A 23167-nucleotide genomic window follows, 5' to 3' on the forward strand; every position below is an offset into this window, starting at 1 on the left:
ATAAAAAAATCAATTTAATAGTTTTATCCAAACAATCATTGTTATTTTCACGATTTAAATATACGAATAATTAATTGTTAGATACGCAAGTGAAGTGAACCAATCACAATTCATTTATTTCATTTAACTTCGAGCGGGGCTTTAAATTATTAAATGACAAATGTCAAGCTGAAAAATGACAGAAAAATAAACTAAAATTAGACAAATTCTAACCTTTAGAGCATTTAAATTGACTTTAATTTAATTGTAAACATTTGAAGTGTTCAAGAAAGACGAATGTAATATAAGCAGAAATGTCGACAACGGCTTTGCAACAATTCGTTGCAAACCTAAAATCTCGACATGAACATGTCCGATATAAGGCAGTGAATGATCTTTCACTTTATGTGAAGAGCGAACTCAGGGAAGCTACTGCAGATGAAATTAATAATTTTCTGGATGAATTTAATCACCATATTTTTGAAATGGTTAATAGTAATGACATTAATGAGAAAAAAGGAGGAATATTGGCTATTGGTAAGTATTTAAATGCTGAGTAAACAAAAATAATGTAATTTACTTGTGTAGCTTTCTTTCTAAATTTTTTATTTTTTTAGTATGCCTCATTGGTACCGATGTTGGTAATATGACATCGAGAATTAGCAGATTCGCTAATTATTTAAGAAATCTTTTACCATCAAGCGATGTAGTAATAATGGAACTTGTAGCTAAAGCTATGGGACATTTAGCTATAGTTTCTGGATCCAAAGCCTCCGAATATGTGGAATTTGAAGTAAAAAGAGCTTTTGAATGGTTACAAGAAGACAAAGCTGATGTAAGATATAATTTATTTTAAATAAATAAACTAATTCTCAAACATTTTATGTAGGGTAAAAGACATGCTGCTGTACTGGTTTTAAAAGAATTAGCTATAACAATGCCGACATATTTCTATCAACAAGTATCTCAATTCTTTGAACTTATCACAAACGCCATTCAAGATCCTAAAGTAGCTATAAGGGAAGGAGCAGTAGAGGCTCTAAGAGCAGCTTTGGTAGTAACTGCACAAAGAGAAGTTGGTAAAGTTACATGGTATAGAATGTGTTATGAAGAATCTGGTAAACTACTTTTGGCTGATAAAGGAGAGAGAATACGAGACGAACGCGTTCACGCATTTTTATTAATGCAAAATGAACTGTTACGTTTAGCTAATGCTACTTGGGAGAGAAAATACACTGCGATGCTGGAAAAAACTGATACAAGGCGTTCTAACGATCAAGAAAGTTTCAGTTTCAATCGACCCCTATTCATGTATCCGACGCCAAATAAAAAGATCACTAATTATCAAATTTTAGTGTCTATAACGCCTGAAAAACCTGTTATTATAGAATCGCCGGCTTGCCATCAACTTATAGTTGAAAAATTTCCTTATGTATGTATTGATGTGATGCAACAAAAATTTTCCAAGTAAGTATTTTGTTTATTTTATTTAGTTGTATCAGATATGTTCTTTTTTTTTATTTTCTGCTCTAATATATTGATTTTTTGCTATTTTCTTGGAGTATAAACTGAAACAACCCTGGTTTTAGTTGTTTTTTTTTTAATTTGAATTTATTCATCATTATTTCACATAAATTGTTTTTTTATATAAGTTTTTCATATAATTTAAACTTACAAGGACATATTTTTGAAGAAATTTGTATGAAAGCTACACTACCACTGTCTCAGTTAATTTGTTGATGGAGCTTCATAAAATTATAAAATATGGGAAATTTCTCTACAATTAGTAAATAACTTGTTTTACATGTATTTAAGCTGTAGTTTTATAAATTAACAAAAATTAAACCTTTGAACATTAACAATGGATCATGAATTGAAGAAATTGGTAAAGTTTCATGGTCCCATTCCAAATCTAAACTTCTAGCAGGTGTAGAGGTCGCAGTTATTTGTACTGAATCACTTGTGACAAGATACTGAAACTGTACATCTCTACTGGTACAAGATCTGTTAAAAACTGTTTCAAGAAATGACATTTATAATATAAAAAAAAATTTACCCTGTAGACGAGATTCTGAAAGCATACTGTAGCCCGAAGCAATCTGTCAACCAATTGAAGTAGTGCTCTCTGTAAAAATTATGAAACAGCATTAAGAAATTCTATTTGTTAATAATAATTACCTGTTTTCTTTATATAATTCATAACAATTTGAGTTTATTCATTTTTATTTCACATAAATTGTTTTTTTATTGAAGTTTTGATTTTTCACTTTACTATATTAATTTTTTGTTATTTTCTTGGAGTTTCAACTGAATCAACTCTAGTTTTTACTTTTTATTCAATTTTTCCACATTATCTGTTCATAACAATTTGAGTTCATTATAACATAGACTTCTTATTATAAAGCTAAGACTAACAGCTTTGATATACTGAAATCAAAAAAAGAATGAAAGCCACAAATTTTTTGCTACAGACTATTAATCACGAGCGTGCGAATTGTGTCGATTTTTTTGGCTACCAGTGAATACATAATGTTGATATTTTACAGATATTTCTACGTTCAACAAACCTTATTAAATATATTACCACGTTTAGCTGCTTTCGATAAAAAAGATTTTGTTCAAAAGCATTTAGTTGGCGCAATGAATTATCTTTTCGGTATGTTGAGGAGCAGGGAAAAAGAAAGAAACATGGCATTCATAACAGTCGGTAAGCTATCAATTTCTTATTTAATTATCAATCCTTTATTAGCATCCTTTAAGATCCGGATGGTTTCAAAGTATAAATTTTCTCCAATAACATTTTTTTTACCATTTTCAGTATTAGTTAATAATTTATTTCAGGTTTAATAGCTATAGCTGTTGAAGAAGCTATTAATCCACACGTAGATAAAATAATGGAACTCATTAAGGCTGCTCTACCTAGAAGTGAAATGACATTAAAAAAACGTCCCAATATAGATCCTTGTGTTTTCAAATGTATAACATTCCTTGCATTATCCTTGAAGAATCACGATAAAATGGACATCCCCAATATTTTAGAACAAATGTTAGCAACAGGATTATCACCATCTTTAACTATATGCTTAAGAGAACTAGCTAAAAGTGTTCCAGCTCATAAGGTTAGTTAATATATAAATAAATAAATATTAACAATTTTTTTAAATTTTTTTTCAGGAGAAAATAAGTTTGGGATTACTAAAAATGTTATCGCAAATACTTTTAAATAAACCGTTGATACATCCTGGTACCCCGAAACACCTAACAGCCAGTTTAATACCCCTATCGAGTTCTTACGATGTTTACGATACTCAAATCACAGTTCTGGCTCTACATACATTAGGAACATTCGATTTCGAAGGTAAATAACGGAATTATGATGAAATAATTCGATAATTTCATTTATTTTAGGTCAGAGCCTTTTGCCTTTTGTTCAGCGTTGCGCGAATTATTTTCTAGTACATGAACAAACAGAGATACGATTAGAAGCTGTTAAAACGACTTGTAGACTTCTCAGACACGCCATTAGAAGTACGACCAAAAATCCATCGGAAACTGTAACGAAAACTGTAGCTTCAGTACTGAACAGATTATTGAGCGTCGGTCTGATTGATATGGAAGCTTCTGTACGTTTAGGAGTTTTAATGTCACTCGATCCTACTTTCGATCAACATTTAGCTCAAGCAGAATCTTTAGGAGCTCTTTTTATCGGTAAATCAAATTTAAAACTGAAATCAAGACAATTTATCACCAAAAATGTATGGAAGGGTTTAGGAAATTCATATTGTCCAGCCTTTGACATTGTCCCTAACCCACAGGCTCAACCCATTCGGGGTCATACAAACAGTATCTTTGCTTGGCATTAACATTCCTAGATTTTAAATCCACTTTGGACCTTTGATATACCCCCACTTCTGAGGCCCCAACCTTTCTTTGTCTACCTGGGGGGCTCTCTACTTGTATTATTTACTATTGTAGTTCTCCAAGAGCTCTTGTGTAAATCTATTTTAAAAATTAATTTCTAATAATACTAAAATTAAAATCAAGCCGATTTATCAACACAAATATATGGAAGGATGTGAAAAAATGAAGAAATTCATTTTATTACTTATAGTCTAAGATCCGAGAATAGTAAAATATACCCTCATCTGTTAATTAGATATAATAATTTTTTATAGGCTTATTTTAATGTTATAATATTATAAAAAAATGTTTGCCACCGTAGGATACAAATAACAATAATTATTTAATTAACATTTAGTGAAATTAAAATTTTTTCCTTCTCATGTAAATCGCATGAACCAAGCAAAAGTCGTCAATGTTGAATATTGTAAGCCATGTGGTAGTAGGCACCCATCACTGTGACTGCTACACTACTTAAAAAAATTAAATTTCATAATTTGAAAGAAATATATTTGAATGAGAGAGAGAAGCCATCTAACTTTTCTTGCTAGAGACAAGGATACAACAATGTAGTCAGAAATTCATTTAATATTTGATAGATATTTAAAAGATTCTATCAAAAGCTGTGAACGTGAAATCCTCAAAGATTTTGATACTCCATTTTCGATCAAGGGTCCACTTCAGCCCAGACCAAACGATTTTTTAGGAAATATGAAAAATTACAACTTCAAAAATGCTCTCGTTCAGTTCCTGTCCGATTATTGGGAAAATGATTCTTTGATTACAGCTTTAGGAAACAAAAAAGTTTTTATAACAGTTAAAGAAAAATGTTTTTCCTATTATGTAAGTAATGATCATGTGATTAAATCAGAAGAAGTCGACTTAAGTTGTTATCATGAAGAAGCTGACACCCTAATAATAATAATAATTTACCAAGCACCGGAAAACTCTAAAATATTAGTGAAGGCAACCGATACTGATGTATTGGTCATTATACTGGGGAATACACATAAAGTGCCAAACAAAAACATTTGGTTAGTTGGCTCATCTAATAAAAAAAGTAACAAAGAATTCAATTGTATCAACTGTTCCGAGTTAGCGTCAAAATTAGATCCTCAATGATGTCGTTCATTGCCTGCTTTTCATGCTTATACAGGCTGCGATTAAACTGCAGCTTTTTACAATAAAGGAATGTTTAATGTATGGAGTAAAAAATGTTATTAATGTTTATGCGGTTATTGACACTAACGATAAATTTTTAAGAAAAATTAAAACTTTCGATTCTACGGTAATACCACCATGCTGGAATCACTGAAACAAAAGGTTTTGCGTACGATATTCATCAACTCCATGTGGTTAAATGCAGATTGTATTAAACTAAATACGTAGGAGTGTGGTTGGTTTATGGAAGGTCATTTGAAACCTCGATGGTTTGTTGGCGATGCAACACCGATCCAAATTGATTATATTTTACAAGAAACCGAAAGTCATGATAATGATGGAAACGAAAACTCAGATGATGATGAAGAAGAAATTTCGCCGCGTGATAATCGAGATCTGTATAATTACGTTGCAAGTTCCGATGATATTCTGAACATAATTTAATTGTACTATGTTTGTATTCAATATTTTTTGTACAAGAATATTATAGCGGGTTTTCCAATAAGAGGTGTTATTTTAATATTCAAAGAAAAATGCCATTTTTTGAGATAAATGATCGGATGTTTATTTCATTATAAAGAGGAAGGTATGCCGTTAATAATGGAACACAACATCAGTCAAATGGCCGCCACGACTGCGCTTACAGGGATCATATCCTTTTCATGAAATTTTCCGTAACCAAATTGCAAAGCGACTGTCCAATGTCCTCGATAGCCTCACGAATTCCATCTTCGAGGTCTTGAATCGATGCTGGACTGTTGGCGTAGACCTTATCTTTCACGTGGCCCCAAAGGAAAAAGTCGCAAGGTGTTAAATCACTAGATCTCGGTGGCCAATTGTGATCTCCTCTTCGAGAGATAACACAGTCTTGTTGAAAGTAAACGTTGTCCAAATCAATACCATCCAATTCCGGCCATAAAAAATCATCAATCATCTCTCGATAGCGCAATCCATTCACCGTAACTGTTGCTCCAGCCTCATTTTCGAAAAAGTAAGGTCCAATGACACCGCCAGACTATAAACCGCACCAAACCGTCACGCGTTGAGGATGGAGAGGATTTTCAACAATAACTCTTGGGTTTTCCGAGCCCCAGATTCCACAATTTTGTTTATTGATGTAATCAGCAAAGATACGACGTTGTTGATGATCGGCCGGCTTGAGTTCTTGTGTTAACTGAACTTTATACGCTTAAGACCCAAGTCTTTATGCAAAATACGGTGTAATGACGTTTGTGGAATGGCTAATTCCAAAGAACGACGAGGAATGGATAAACCTGGGTTTTCTTCAACACTTTGGGGTACAGCAGCAATATTCTCAGCTGTTCTTGAGCGACGTGCACGGGTTTTATTCTTCACATCACTAACTTGTCCCAACAGCTCAAATTTTTCCACCAATTTCTGTATTGCGGTCCGAGAAGGTGCTTCACGTCGACCCAAAAATGTTTTAGTTTGACGAACCGTCTCTGCCAAACTTTCACCATTTTTATAGTGAATTTTAATAATTTCAATGCGTTGTTAAAACGTGTATCGTTCCATTTTCATTAATGGCGTATTTTCTACTTGTCAAATGTCAAAAAATGACAGCTTAAAAAGTGACATTTACCGAAATAGCGGGCTGTTCAAAATAACACCTCTTATTGGAAAACCCTGTAGTGATAAATACAACTAATATTTTAAACCTTTTGTTTATACAAACACTTAAAATTTTTTTTAATCTATTGTTTTAATTCAAGTATAAAGAAAAATTCATGGTTAGGGTAAATTAGAAAAGAAATAAGTATTGCATAAAATACCATAATTTAAAAAAAAATTGTAGCAACCTTTCTATCTATTTTTTTACACTGTAATCCGCCAGACCTACGGTGGCAGACATTTTTTTTTATAAAATTATAACATTAAAATAAGCCTATAAAAAATTATTATATCTAATTAACAGATGAGGGTATATTTTACTATTCTCGGATTTTAGACTATTATGGGGAGAGATAGAGGGTTTGGATGAGGACATTATCCATGTAGGAGACGGGATTTATTAAGTTTGGCTCTGATATAGGAAAGATTTCTCTGCAAGGTTGGAATTGACTTGAATTTTGACCTTAACTGATCTTTGTCCTTTGACATGGACCCTACCTTCCAGGCTCCAACCGTCCTCTGCCTGACTTGTGGAGCTCCCTACTTATATTATTTACCATTGTAGCTCTCCAAGATGAAGTTTTTGAAATCAGAGAAGTGGCCGTTTTCACCATAGGTCGTTTGAGTTGTATGAACCCGGCTTATATAATGCCCAGTTTGAGAAAAGTTTTGGTACAATTGCTTACGGAATTAGAACATTCCGGAATAGGTAGGAATAAAGAACAAGGCGCCAGGATGTTGGATCATCTAGTCGTTAGTGCTCCTAGACTGATTAGACCTTATATGGAACCCATTTTAAAGGTAAATCAAATATTTATATACATATAAAAAATTGTTTAACGGTTATTTGTAGGTTTTGGTACCGAAATTGAAAGAACCTGAACCGAATCCAGGAGTGATACTTTCTGTTTTGATGACAATAGGAGATTTGGCTGAAGTTACAGGTGGCGATTCGGAATTGCAACAATGGATGCACGAGTTGATGAAAATTTTATTGGATATACTGGGTGATTCGTCGTCTCCTGATAAACGTTCGGCGGCTTTGTGTACGTTGGGTCAGTTAGTAGGTGCAACCGGTCATGTAGTAAATCCTTATAACGAATATCCGATGTTATTGGATGTCCTTATTAATTTTTTAAAAACCGAACAACAATCTTATATCAGAAGAGAAACTATCAGAGTTTTGGGGTTATTAGGTAACTATATAATCAATTAAATTCGTTAATTTATTTAATTTGAATTTATTTGTAGGTGCTTTGGATCCGTATAAACATAAAATTAATCGTGGTCAAATCGATTATCAACCTGAAGCTCCTATGCTTATACCGATGACTGATAAGGGAACGGGTGAAGGCGAAGGTGATTTCGGATTGAATTCTAGCGAGATGTTAGTCAGTATGAGTTCACATACTTTGGAAGAATATTATTTGGCTATGGCCATTGCGACACTAATGAAGATAATCAGAGATCCAGCTTTGTCTCAACATCATACTATGGTAGTTCAAGCTGTAACTTTCACTTTTAAAAGCTTAGGTATCAAATGCGTGCCTTATATATCACAGGTAACGACACAAATACATTTTTAAAATTATTTCTTCCTTAAATTTGCCATCTTTACTCAGTTCGCTTCTTTATATCATTTTTTTAATGTTTATATGCAATTAAAAAAGATTTTTGGATAATTTTAGCCCTTAATAAATAGTTGGAAAATGAAGGACTACAATATTGAGATCTATTTTTAATAGTAAAGGAGATTAATTTGTATTTATTTGATGTCATTCGATAATGGTGGTTTATACATTATAATGGAAATTAAAGACGTAGGATTATGAGAAAAGTTAGATACAAGTGAAAAATTCCATCAGGAAGTATTCGAAAAAAAGTTAACAACAAAAAAATGAAATTATAGAAAACGAATCAACAAGCCACGGGACTAACAAATACAAAAATTTATATAGCGAGAATAAATTATTAATAGTAAATATTATAGATATTTATTATTATCACTTGAAATACAGGATGGTCCTGAATTAATATTTACAATGTACAGGGAGAGTTATTTAGTACATTTAAAGTGGTATTTAACCACAGGAAAAGAAAACATCGGTTAATATAACACCACCTAGTAGTAGGAATCGAAATAGAACTATAAATAGAAGATGTATTTAAATGGAATATATTTGGTCTGCTCCTTCGAGTTTTTCGATACTTTTATCGCGTTAAATCACTCGGCATGGCTTCTTTTCTTCGTCTTTCTAAAAATTTCTATGGCTTTTAGCTTCTTTTTGTTATTCTTGTCTATTTTTTCCTAATTGTCTAACCGTTTTGGAATATTCATTTCTTTTTGTCTCTCCTCATTTTGTCTTGGTCTCTACGGAATCCGGATGCTGTTTATCTAAGTGTCCATACCATTTCAGCCTCTGGGATTTTCCTTCCATTAGCTCTTTCAGTTTCATAATTCATCCTAAATCACTTGTGATATGTACATTTTTTTTCTTTTTTTTTTCTCATTAGATCACCCTGTACATAAATATATATAGTGTACATAAAGTAATGTAACTTGGTAGACATCCAAAATTAGAAATAATTTCCAGTTTTTTCCAAAATCAAGTTCGTTATAAACATTTTTTTCTTTTTTTTGTTATTAAGCCACCTTGTACATAAATATATATATATATATATATATATATATATATATATATATATATATATACAGTGTGTACATAAAGTAACGCTACTAGTTAGATTTACAAGGTTTTTCATATATATACGTTTTTCGTTCATTATTAGGCCACCGTGTACGTAAATATATTATACAGTGTTTTCATAAAGTAACTTAACTTTTTTTTGTTGTAGGTTCTTCCTAGTTTATTGAACGTAGTAAGAACAGCGGACGTTAATTTTAGGGAATTTCTATTTCAACAGCTCGCCCAGTTGGTAGCTATCGTCAAACAGCATATCCGTAATTATTTGGATGACATATGCGATTTGATCAAAGAATTTTGGGTACCGAACAGTTCTATCCAAGGTACCATCATTCTTCTTTTGGAATACATAGCCGTAGCATTGGGGGCAGAATTCAAGGTAAAATATTAAACGTTTGCTATCGATTCTTTCCGTGATTCTCCTAGTTCAATACGTTCTTTGTTGACAGCTGATTGTCACATAAACGAACCAGTAACTTAACCTCACTTTTAGATATGCTAACACCACCTTTAGTCAGATATTTGATGTTTGTTAATGGGATTTGCTGTTACCCCATCGTCTCTTTTTTTAACGTAAGGTCACTGCTTATATAAGTATATAAATTAGTCCATTTATGCTCTATAACTTTCTTCTTCTTTCTTTTCCCCCCGAATAAATCTACATGATCTTTCTGGGATTCCCCTAATTCAATACAATACCAAAATAGTAACTTAATCTCACTTTTAGATATGTTGATAGGACATTTTAAACGCCATCTTGTTTCATCAAGGAAATAATACATTTTGTTTACACATGTCTATAGCCACATTAAAAATTATAAAATTTAATTTTATCCCAGTTAGGTTTATAGATTTTGTATTAGTACCACAACACATGACCTATAAAATCGCCATCTATCTTGTATAATTGAAATCAATATATATTTCGTTTGTTTAGGTCTATTTGCCACGTCTGATACCTCAAATATTGAGGGTACTCAATCACGACACCTCAAAAGATAAACAATGTACCTTGAAACTATTAGAAGCCATGCACAAGTTCGGAAATAATTTAGAAGATTACATGCATTTAATAATACCGCCTATAGTGAGGTAAGTTTCCAATTATTCACCATTATAATTGTTGAACTGATACCGATAAGTTAAATTTTTACCTAAATCCATCAAATAACACCGAAGAATCGTCAAATGTCATGTATAAATTTCAGTCTGTCATTTCCAAGTCTCTGTCATATTTGATGCGTCATACGTCAAATAATATCGTAGAATCGTCAAATGTCATATATTACGCATCATGTGTCAATTACTCTCTGTCATATGTCGTATTTGACACATTAAATAGAATCGGAAAAATATCACACATCAAGTGTTACTTGTCAGTTATCAATTACCATGTCTCTAACATATGTCAAATATAAATTCTGTCATATTTAACGCGTCAAGTGTCAATTATCATATCTCTGTTATATGTCAAATATTATGTATCATGTGTGATACGTCAAATGTCACAAGAGAGATAAAATGTCTTGTGTTGAGTGTCAAGTGTCAATTACTATGTCTCTGTCATGTGGCAAACGCCGTGTAACAATTATTATATCTGTCATATGTTATGTCTGATGTGTCATACGTCAAACAGCTCTAAAGGAACGTCATAAATCGTGTTGTGAGCATCATGTGTCAATTATCATGTTTCTGTCATCTGCCAAATGTCGTATGAGATGTGTTATACGTCAAATAGCAAAGAGATACATCAAATGTCACGTGTCATCTGTCAATTATCATGTGTGTCAAATTTCATGTGTCAAGTATTATATGTCAATTATCATATCATTGTCATGTGTCATGTCAATTACCGTATTTTTATCATAGGTCACGTTAAAAATAACGGAAATAATTGATTGTTTGATTTAAACATTTTAATTTTGTTGTAGGTTATTCGACGCTCCGGATTGTCCGCTCGCCGTACAGAAACAAGCTTTAGAAACAATAGACCAATTAGCGGAAATTTTGGATTTTTCCGATTTTATATCGAGAATTATTCATCCCCTAATGAGAACGATTGACAATTCGCCCGAATTGAGAAACGTAGCAATCGAATGTTTACGTTCGCTCGTACTACAATTGGGTAGGAAATTTTGCATTTTTATACCGATGGTACAAAAAATATTGAACAAACACAAAATTCAAAATATAAAATTCGACGTTCTACTTTCGAAAATCCAAACGGATACGACCATGTCGGACGAAACCGATTTGGGTATTAGAAGGAACAAATTCAAATTTCGCGGTAGAGACGACGCACCGGTTAGTAACGATTCCTCAATGAGTCAAAGATTAAAAGTTTCCGTTAAAAATCTCCAACAGGCGTGGACACCGAGCAGACGCGTATCAAAAGTAAGTATTGGTCCTTCGAGCCGTAGTTAGTATTAATGCGTATTGGTCCTTCGAGCCGTAGTTAGTATTAACGCATATTGGTCCTTCGAGCCGTAGTTTTCATGTCTAATTTTTGTTTATTTTAGGACGACTGGTTGGAATGGTTGCGCTGTCTCAGTTTAGAATTACTAAAACAATCGCCAATACCCGCGTTACGTTCTTGTCTACCTTTAGCTCAAACTTATTCCCAATTACCGAAGGATCTGTTCAACGCCGCTTTCGTTAGTTGCTGGTCCGAGTTGTCCGAAGAGAAACAGAAAAGTTTGATACACGGATTGGAATTGGCATTGGCGGTACCGGACGTACCGGAAATAACGCAAACCATTCTAAATCTCGCCGAATTCATGGAGCATTGCGATAAAGGTCCTCTACCATTAGATTCACATACTTTGGGTGAACACGCGATGCATTGCAGGTATGTACCCACCTCGTAACGTACCGACGAGTAATTATTTTATTTTTAGGGCGTACGCCAAAGCGCTCCATTACAAAGAAGAAGAATTCCAAAATAGCGGCGGTACTAACGATCAAGTAATCGAAGCCTTAATTTCCATTAATAATAAATTACAACAGAAGGAAGCGGCCGAAGGTCTTTTACATTACGTACAAAAAAGATCCGGCGACGTGCAGGTCAAAGTGGCTTGGTACGAAAAATTGCACAACTGGGATAAAGCTTTGGGAATGTATAAAGAGAAGCTGTCAGACGGATTCGATCAAGATGTTTATTTGGGTCAGATGAGGTATAAATGTACTAAAAAAATATTCTCTAAGAAAATCGAGCTTTTAACTATTTCACCTACCTTTACATTCTGGAAACTAACCTTGATGTTTTAAATAAAATCGTCATATCATTTACCTGCTTTTAAATACGTATTGTTACGAGGTTGTATACGTTATTCTTCTTTCCCATGCAACTTAACCTTTGCCTATATAGTTATGCAGCTACAGAATATTTTGGTCTAGTTCTATAGAGCTTACAAGAATATTTTGGGGATTTTTTATTGAACAGTGTTTTACAAATTGGTATTAGGTTTGGGGTTGTTTTTTAAGGAGTAAGGACGTTCTGCAGGATATTAAGTTGATGGCGGGGCTCAGAAGGGAAGTACAGGTACCAAAGGGGATAAGAAAATGGCGAACGCATTGATAAAAAGTGGATTCAAAGTGTGAGATGTCACTTTACATGATTTATTGAACACCGTTCCTATTTTAAGAACGATTTAGTTCTCTTCTAAGGTATTTCAACGATAAGGACGATTGTTGTCACCGTTCAAGGACGTACAACAGTCCCAGAAGGTGTAGGGAAGAGGTAAAGAGCGACGAACTTTCCACAAGAGAGCGTCGATTTTTGTATGAACAAATTTGATCTGAAAACAGTCCAAAATATACATCTGAGAAGGTTCTGCTTATTAGTAAATGAGGCTATAGTGCTTTAATGCAAAATGCAGCTGGAGAGGTCATCATGGGATACCTCTGAAGGTCTTGAAATATTGAGATGCAAGATTCAGCTGGAAATATCTTCAAGTCAGACACCTGTAAGTGTCCTGTTCAGTAGGTAGAGTAGCAGAGAACGCGATCGACTGGTTTGGAGAGATGGAAATAGCCGTCGATAGCGAAAGCGGCACTGCCACGAGTCTTCATTTTTGCATTCGCTCATATGATTAAGCAACCATCAAATATTCCTCAGCAACATACGAAAGTTTTAAATTAGATTCTTTTTAGTTACGTTATATAATATTAATTATTTTTAATAGATGTTTGGAAGCGTTAGGAGAATGGTCAGAACTTCACGATTTAGTTGAATCGAAATATGACATACTATCAGAAGATTTTAGAAACAAAGCCTGTCGATTAGCAGCTGCATCAGCATTCGGACTCCACAATTGGAACTCATTGGAACGTTACGTTAAAATAATTCCGCAGGATTCTCAAGAAGGTGCCTTCTATCGTGCAGTTTTGGCCATACACAAGTAAGTAAGGCTTTTTTTCACTTTATGCTTCGATATATGCCAAATCTAACTCGTAGTGATTTTTTTATAAAAACAGATATAAAAGTATGTATGGGATTGAAAATTTCAATTATATGTTTTTAGGGAACAATACAGAGTGGCTCAAGATTATATTTGTACTGCTAGAGATATGTTGGATAAAGAATTGACAGCAATGGCTGGGGAAAGTTATCAAAGGGCTTACGGTGCCATGGTGCAAGTACAAATACTTAGCGAATTAGAAGAAGTAATATTTTTAACGCTCATTTGTTGTTTTTTCCAAATTTAATATAATGCTTTTGTAGGTTATGCAATATAAGTTAGTACCAGAACGACGTTCCACTATAAAAGCCCTCTGGTGGCAGAGATTACAAGCCGGTCAACGTTTAGTTGAAGATTGGCAGAAAATAATCCAAGTTCATTCCTTAGTACTTGAACCGCACGAAGATATACATACCTGGTTAAAATACGCCGCTTTGTGCAGAAAAAACGGATCAATGGTAACACAAAAATCGATTAGCTTCAATTAACCATTTAGTATTTTTTTTTGTATAGAGGTTGTCACATAAAACTTTGGTAATGTTGCTCGGTTACGATCCCGAAGAAAATCCGCAATTACAACTACCGATAACGTCTCCTCACGTGACGTTCGCTTACACGAAACATTTATGGGCGACGGATCAAAAACAAAGGGCATTCCAACAATTGGAACTTTTCTTGAACGATAACGCTCAACATTTAACCGAATCTAATTTAACCCCCGAGGAACGACAAGCTTTATTAGCGAGGTAAATATGATTTTAATCAATCTCAGTCCCAGTTACTACCTACATCGCGATTAGCCATCGAGCGCGAAAGCCACACTGCCACGAGTTTTCATCAATCTAACGATTCTTTTTATATTTATATTATAGAACTATCACCGTTTTTTATTTTAGGTGTTATTTGAAATTGGGAGCTTGGCAAGAGGAACTCGAAGGAATAACGGAGTCATCGGTTCCGAGCATTTTAGCATGTTATCAACAAGCCACCGAGTATGATAAAGTATGTGTTGTGAAAGTGGTAGGACTGGTTTTTACCCGAACGAACGTGCGGCCTAGAGGCGGTCTGCGCGCGTCAAATTGGAGGGGAACATCGGGAACGCGGAAAATCATGGAGCGTCCACAGGATTTACGTTATTAAATTTTGTGTGAAGCTCGGTTCATAATAGCATATAACCCTTTAATAGGCCCATCGTACCCTACTCGACATTAGTAAAGGCCGATGTACTTTGAGACGCCCATCAGGCTTTTTTATGTCATTTGGCTTGTCCAAGTGTATGGACCTCGATCGTGTCAGTACTGGGACCCACAAGTCTACCCGTAATGCCCATGGTGGAGATGGAATCTTAGATGACCGTCTCCAGTTAAATGTCCTGTAATCAGTCGAGTTTCGAGCCTATTTAATTGGAGCAGTTGTTTGGTCCATCTATACAAGCTTTGGCTTGTCTTATACCAGGTCTCTCCGATCGTAAGATGAGTATCAGAATGAATACTGATGAATTGAGCATTCTTCAAGCACAAGTTTTGGAGATAGTGATAGAAAACGTTGCGAATATGGTCAGAGATGCAAAAATCTAACCAGAAAACGATCTACCAGGATCTTATTCATCACGTGATTGAGTACCTCGAGTTTTTTGACAATTTGGTGACCGGTGATGAAACGTGGGTATTTGAATATGACCCAAAGAGCAAGCAACTGAGTTCAGAACGGCAGATTCCTTCTTCCCCACGCCTAGAGAAAGCAAGAATATACAAATACAAGCAAAAATTTATGCTTTCTTACTTTTTTTATCAACATTGTGTCATCCACAAACAGTTATGCAATTTTTTACATAGAAATCTTCACAAGGCTGTGAAAACCATCACCAACAATTGACTATGCTCCATGACAACGCGCCGAGCCACACAGCATTCCGCGTAGTGAAGTTTCTTGCTTAATATCAAAATGCTGCCTTATCCGCCTTACAACCCAAATTTCGCTCCGACAGACTTTTTTTCTATTCCAGAGAATAAAATCGACGTTCCAGGAGTCGTACAAAAACACTTTAACAGCAGTGTGTAGATGCCGACAGGTGTTATTTTAAAAAATTCGAATCGTTTCCATTATTTTCATGAATAAATATATAAGTAAAATAAAATAAGTCCTACTATTTACAGAACAGATCCTTTAAATAATAATGAATAATCAATTTTTTTTATATTTCATTGTAACTCACCTTGTATGGTGCTTAAACGATAATTTTCGTGAGAAGAGGTGATTCAAAAATGAAAAATTCGTCAAAATCTCACATTCATCTTCTTAATCGTGTCACTAATGAATGGACTATAACAGTACATGTCATCGATTCAGCTTCACACATTAATGTATTCGAAACTGTTTTTTTTTATTACAATTTTATATTCTAATAATTTTTTTTGCTGTAATTTAATTCCTTTTTAAGGATTTGTATAAAGCTTGGCACGCTTGGGCTTATATGAACTTCGAAACCGTCTTATTTTATAAAAATAAAGAAGAAACCGAAAAAGGAAAAGGAGATAGACAAACTAACGATACCGAAAGAAATGTCGATTTAAATAAACATACAGTTTTAGCAGTACACGGTTTTTTCAAGTAAGTCTTCTCATTTTTCCCCATATTAATTTTTTTTTCTTAATCCAGATATATTTTTTGTAATATAATTCAGAAAAATCTAATTCAATAATCGTCGTGGTATATAGTCAATTTGACAACTAGTTATTTACATTTTCGTCGAGGCTTAGGTCGAATCCCACCTCTATACATAAATACAAAGTTATAGTAATTATTAATATATACAACAACATCTAGAATAGACATAAATGAAGTCCATTGTATTCTTTTATGAAAATAACCGCTGTTTAAAGCTTAATATGAATTATTATTACTCACAACCTCAAATAGATCATCGATAAAGTTAGGTATTGGAAAGTTCTCCAAAAAAATGTAGTTCAATAACCGTCGTGGCATATAGGCCAGAAAGTAGAGTTTAAAAACTGGTTATTTTCAAATTTTTCAAGGAATAAGTGCCATCTATGCCAAATGGATTATTATAAATTCTGCCACAGCAACGTTATTCAGGAATATGTAGTCCAATAACCGTCGTGGTATATAGGCAGGAAAGTAATGATTAAAAACTGGTTATTTTCAAACATATCGAGAAATAAGTGGAATCCTACACCTTTACATAAGTATAATGTAATAAACAGAAGCATCTATGCCAAATAGGATAAAATTTAAGCCCATAGTACTGTTTGCTTGAAAATTGCTATTTTTCAGAGCTTATTATGAATGATTATCACTCATAACCTCAAATAGATTAACAATACAACCTGCCACAGCAACGTTATTCAGGAATATGTAGTCCAATAACCGTCGTGGTATATAGGCAGGAAAGTAATGATTAAAAACTGGTTATTTTCAAACATATCGAGAAATAAGTGGAATCCTACACCTTTACATAAGTATAATGTAATAAACAGAAGCATCTATGCCAAATAGGATAAAATTTAAGCCCATAGTACTGTTTGCTTGAAAATTTTTATTTTTCAGAGCTTATTATGAATTATTATCACTCATAACCTCAAATAGATTAACTATACAATCTGCCACAGCACCGTTCTTCAGGAAAATGTAGTCCAATAACCGTGACATATAGTCAGTTTGATAACTAGTTATTTACAATGTTGTCGAGGCATCACCAAAATCCCACCCCTAGAATATGCAAAAAAAGCAATAATGTAATTTTACCTTTAGAAATGAATGTCGATTGTGAATTTTTAGGTCAATATATTTGTCACAAGGAAGTTCCCTTCAAGATACCTTACGTCTCCTCACCCTTTGGTTCGATTACGGTCAAACTACTCAAGTATCAGACGCTATAGCTGACGGTATCCGAATTGTAGCCAAAAACACCTGGTTACAAGTGATACCGCAATTAATAGCCCGAATCGATACCAACAGACTTTTGGTATCGAAACTGATCAACCATCTATTGGTGGATATCGGTAAAACACATCCACAGGTAACGTCAATTCCATAAGACATGTAAAAGTAGATGAAATTTTTATTTTTATTTCTAGGCTTTAGTGTATCCATTGACGGTAGCTACGAAAAGTAATTCTAGCGTTAGAAGGAGCGCCGCTAATAAAATTTTGAAAAGTATGAGCGAACATTCTCCCACTTTAGTACGACAAGCACTGATGGCGTCCGAAGAATTAATTAGAGTAGCCATTTTGTGGCACGAAATTTGGCACGAAGGTTTAGAGGAAGCGTCGAGGTAGATTTTTTTTATTCGCATGAAAAATAGAAAAAAAAATAATTTAAACCTTTTGCAGATTGTATTTCGGAGAACGGAACGTCGAAGGTATGCTGAGGATATTGGAACCTTTGCATACTATGATGCAAAGAGGACCTGAAACTTTGAAGGAGACCAGTTTCAATCAAGCCTACGGTAGAGATTTGAGCGAAGCTCACGAATGGTGTCAGAGATACAGGGTATGACAAAATGATATTTTAGATACAGTTACTAGATATGAATTTTAATATTACAGATATCTGGGAATATACGGGATCTTAATCAAGCTTGGGATTTGTATTATCATGTTTTTAGGAGAATATCGAGACAATTACCTCAATTAACATCTTTGGAACTTCAATATGTTTCTCCAAATTTATTGGTTTGTCAAGATTTGGAATTGGCGGTGCCTGGTAGCTATGCACCTGGTCAGGATATTGTTAAAATTGCTTATTTCAACCGATCTCTTGAGGTAAGTCTCTAGTACACTCTGTATAATTAATAACTATCGTATCTAACAAAATTATTTTTTGCATTTATATTAAATCAATTTCACTATAGAGACTCATACTAAAACCTGTCTTACAGCAGTGGTTTCTAATTTTAAAATAGTTTTCAATAAATTTATTTCACTTTACAATTGAAAATCATACCAAAGCCTAACCTACTGTTTCTAAATTTAATTTTTACTAACTTAATTTCACTTTTAATTTGAGACTAATACTAAAACCTGTCTTACGGTTCAAAATTTTTAATTGTACCAAAATTATTTCACTTTACACAGTTAGGACTCATACTAAAACTCTTCCTACACTTCTAAATTCAATTTCTATTAATTTTTTTCTTTATTTAGCTAAGACTCATACTAAAACCTGCCTTACGGTTCCTAATTTTTAATTTCTAGTAAATTTATTTCACTATATAGTGAAAACTCAGTCCTACAGCAGTGGTTTCTGAATTTAATTTAGTTTTCAGTAAATTAATGTACCTTTGCTGTTAAGACTCATTCTAGAAACTGTCCTACAGCAGTAGTTACTAAATTTATTTCAGTTTTCAAATTTAGAAACCTGTCCAATGGTTTCTAAATTTGATTACTATTGAATAATTTTCACTATACATCTAGGACTCATAGTAAAATCAGTCCTACAGTTCCCAATTTCAATTTTTACCAAATTTATTTCACTTAACTCATACTAAAAGCAGTCCTACGCTACCCAATTTTAATTATTAGCAAATTTATTTCACTATATACTCAAATCTCATAGTAAAACCAGTCCTACGGTTTCTAATTTTAATTTTTTTCAAATTTATTTCACTATACAGTTAAGTTTCGTAGTAAAACATGTACTACAACAGTGGTTTCTGAATTTGATTCAATTTTTAATAAATTAAAGTCACTTTACAGTCCATACTCATACTAAAACCTGTTCTACAGTTTCTAAATTGGATTACTATTGCATAATTTTTACTATACAGTTAAGACTCATATTAAAACCTGTCCTACAATTCCTAATTTTATTTTCTAGCACATTTATTTCACTATTCGATCAAGACACATACTAAAACTTGTCATACGTTTCCCATTTTAATTTTTAATAAATCGATATCACTATAGAGTCAACACTCATGCTAAAAGCTACCTACAGCTGCGGTTTCCAAATTTATTGCTTCAAAACCCCTGCAGGGTTCACAGAACACTTGTACAATTCAAAGATACCATCTAGATTGTGTCAGATACTGTGAAATTGATCATTGTGATTATTTATTTAATTACCATTTTAATACTACTATAATTATTTAGGTAATTACATCCAAACAACGTCCCAGAAAATTAATAATAAGAGGGAGTGACGGTAAAGACTATAAATTCCTTCTCAAGGGTCATGAAGATTTGAGACAGGACGAAAGGGTGATGCAATTATTCGGTCTTGTTAATACCTTACTTTTGAAAGATCCAGATACCTTCCGTCGTAATTTAACTATACAGAGGTACGCAGTTATACCATTGAGTACCAATTCCGGTTTAATTGGTAAGTATAATATTCCGTATGTATGTTGAGGATCTCCATTGATACTCTATTGGTAGTTTTGATTTTTTATTTTTATTTTTTAGGTTGGGTACCGCACAGCGACACCTTGCATATTCTCATAAGAGATTACAGGGATAAGAAGAAGATTTTATTGAACATCGAACACAGGATAATGTTAAGGATGGCAGCTGATTATGATCATTTGACCGTAATGCAAAAAGTTGAAGTTTTCGAACACGCTCTAGAGCATACCCACGGCGATGATTTAGCTAAAGTGTTGTGGTTGAAGAGTCCTTCTTCGGAAGTGTGGTTCGACAGGAGGACCAATTATACCAGATCCTTGGCCGTCATGTCTATCGTTGGGTATATCCTGGGTTTAGGAGATAGACATCCCAGCAATTTCATGATTGATAGGTTTATATATATTTTTATATCAAATTTTGATTACATTGTGTTTCTTTCTACTGAAAACACTGTTCACATCACCAATACTCATATTACACTGTCTAACATGCGTTTCGATAACCAAGTTATCTTCATCAGAGACTAAAGGTAAACTAAAACCTTGTTACTTGGCTTAACTGTTTTATACTGACTTTTCCCACCAAAAAACCTAACCTAACCTAACCAAAAAACCTTCTCCCCTTGACTACTAAACTAATAATTGGCTCTTTGTCCCTATTTAAACTACTATTACATTTAGTAATTTTAATGATTTCAACAATTTATCATTGGATATGTTTTTTATAAATTTTACATTATTATATTGGGCAGACTAAGAGATCGCTTATTATCCGGTTTAAAGAGCACATAGTTTATTTAAAAAATGTATCCAATAATAAATTGTTGGATGCATTTGAAAGCATTGAAATTGCTAAATGTAATAGTAGCTTAAATAGGGACAAAGAGCCAATGCCTTACAATCCACTCTATAGTTTAGTATTCGAGGAATAAATGTGAAGATTCCCACCAACGAGGTTTTCCCCATGGAATTCGTTTTGGCGGGAAAATTCAATATAAAACAGTCGGTGTAATTATGAGTGTTGGTGTGAACAGTGTGTCAGGTTTCACTTTATACTATTATATATATATATATATATATATATATATATATATATATATATATATATATATATATATATATATATATATATATATATATATATATATATATATTTGTGAATTTAGATTAAGTGGAAAAATTCTACACATTGACTTTGGCGATTGTTTCGAAGTGGCCATGACCAGGGAAAAATTCCCCGAGAAAATCCCCTTCAGATTGACCAGGATGTTGGTGAATGCCATGGAAGTGACCGGTATAGATGGAACTTATCGTAAAACTTGCGAATCGGTCATGTCGGTTTTACATCACAATAAAGACAGTCTAATGGCAGTTTTGGAAGCTTTCGTTTACGATCCTTTGCTTAATTGGAGACTTATGGATACTACGTTGAGGAATCGATCTAATACCGGAGAAATCGGTTCGTTGTCAACAGGTATATAATTCAATTTCGAAACAATAAGAATGTGGAAAATTTTGAAATTTTCAGCCACGTCTCAAGACCAAGATTTGATGGAATCTTTGAGTATGACTATAAATAAAAAGAACGTTTTGGGCGACATCGTGAACGAAGGATCTCAACCGGAAGGTGTGAATAAAAAGGCGGTAGCTATTATAAATAGGGTTAGAGATAAATTAACGGGTAACGATTTCAATGCAGAGGAGTCTCTAACCATCGAAAAACAAGTGGATCTTTTGATACAACAAGCGACAAGTAACGAAAATTTATGTCAGTGTTATATTGGATGGTGTCCGTTTTGGTAAAAAAAAGTATGTAAATATTTAAAAAAAAATTTTTCTGTAAATATTTATATAAGTTAAGAATAAAAATATTGGCAACCCACATTCATTTCATATTTAATGTCAATTTCTTATAACATATCAATGAATAACTTAACTGAGTTATGGAGTACGGCAGATTTAACTCACTGAAGCTGACGGGAGGTTCGTTTGGTAAATTTTTGCTCTTTTTGATGTTTTTTAAAGCAAGGACTAACTAAATACGGACATAATATGACGGATATTCCCAAGAAGTATCCAGTTTTGGATTAAAAAATAAATTTAATCTACCAAAACTAGAGTTTCAGTGCTAATGCACCACATACAGGTACCAATCTTCTAAAATGGCTAATTTGGGGTACATTGTAAAGAAATAATGAAGAACACTGATTAAAATTTGGTCATGGTAACTCTTTTCACTGTTTTTCAAATATTTTCTTGACAAAGATCAACTAAAACTGGACATATATGGTCGACATTTCCAGAAAACATCTAATTATCATCTTTATCAGATTTAACTCACCAAAAGTGAATTTTCGATGCTAATTAAGCTACTACTATCCAAAGATGACTGCTTTGAGGTTCTCAGCAAAGAAATATTGAAGAACACCAATTGCATTTGGTCATGGTAGCTCTTTTTACCGTTTTACAAAAATTTTTTTGGCGATGACAAAAAATACTGGACCTGACATGACCTATGTCGTTAGAAGCATTTAATTTAGAGTAGAATGAAGATTTAAGTTACTAAAGATGGAGTTTTGATGTTAATTTACTCTATATAGTTACTAATCTTTAAAAATGAGTACTTTGTGAAGAAATAATGAAGATCACTGATTGCAATTTAGTCATGGTAGCTCGTTTCATTGTTTTAAAGAGCAAGGACTAACCAAATCTGGATTTAAGTTATCAAAACTGGAGTTTCAATGCTAATTCCAATCTTGAAAAATGACTAGTTTGTGGTACTTCATGAAGAAATAACGAAGACCACCGTTTGTATTTGGTCCTAGTTGCTTCAGGGCAAATACTAAATAATTAGTTATTATATAACTAATATATATAGACATTATATAACCGATATTGCCAGGAAATATCTAATTTGAAGTGGAATTTAAGTCAATAATTGATGGACTAACATTATTAGATGCTCC

At 33.4% G+C, this 23167-nt stretch overlaps 1 protein-coding gene across 1 annotated transcript; it reads left to right on the forward strand.

Annotated features, from left to right (window-relative positions):
- Positions 1-186: 186 nt before the first annotated feature.
- Positions 187-22083, forward strand: LOC130446712 (serine/threonine-protein kinase Tor). The gene is made up of 29 exons (XM_056783106.1): positions 187-516; positions 597-814; positions 869-1446; positions 2526-2686; positions 2821-3098; positions 3154-3337; positions 3388-3687; positions 7238-7473; positions 7526-7868; positions 7924-8234; positions 9529-9756; positions 10315-10469; positions 11309-11771; positions 11897-12225; positions 12275-12550; positions 13562-13777; positions 13901-14042; positions 14101-14295; positions 14351-14583; positions 14734-14839; positions 16278-16447; positions 17636-17876; positions 17935-18131; positions 18190-18349; positions 18406-18621; positions 19951-20179; positions 20263-20593; positions 21368-21675; positions 21730-22083. The coding sequence occupies exons 1-29, from the start codon at positions 294-296 to the stop codon at positions 22002-22004; spliced, it is 7302 nt and encodes a 2433-aa protein (XP_056639084.1). The 5' UTR covers positions 187-293; the 3' UTR covers positions 22005-22083.
- The last annotated feature ends 1084 nt before the right edge of the window (positions 22084-23167 follow it).

The sequence above is a fragment of the Diorhabda sublineata genome, chromosome 7 (genome assembly GCF_026230105.1).
Source record: "Diorhabda sublineata isolate icDioSubl1.1 chromosome 7, icDioSubl1.1, whole genome shotgun sequence".
Classification (NCBI taxonomy): Eukaryota; Metazoa; Arthropoda; class Insecta; order Coleoptera; family Chrysomelidae; genus Diorhabda; species Diorhabda sublineata.

Excerpts from the sequence above, each read along its gene's own strand:
- LOC130446712 (XM_056783106.1), top strand. The coding sequence starts at position 294 with ATGTCGACAACGGCTTTGCAACAATTCGTTGCAAACCTAAAATCTCGA. Across the intron at positions 8,235-9,528 it reads GCGTGCCTTATATATCACAG|GTTCTTCCTAGTTTATTGAA; the intron begins GTAACGACACAA and ends TTTTTGTTGTAG. Across the intron at positions 12,226-12,274 it reads GAACACGCGATGCATTGCAG|GGCGTACGCCAAAGCGCTCC; the intron begins GTATGTACCCAC and ends TTTTATTTTTAG.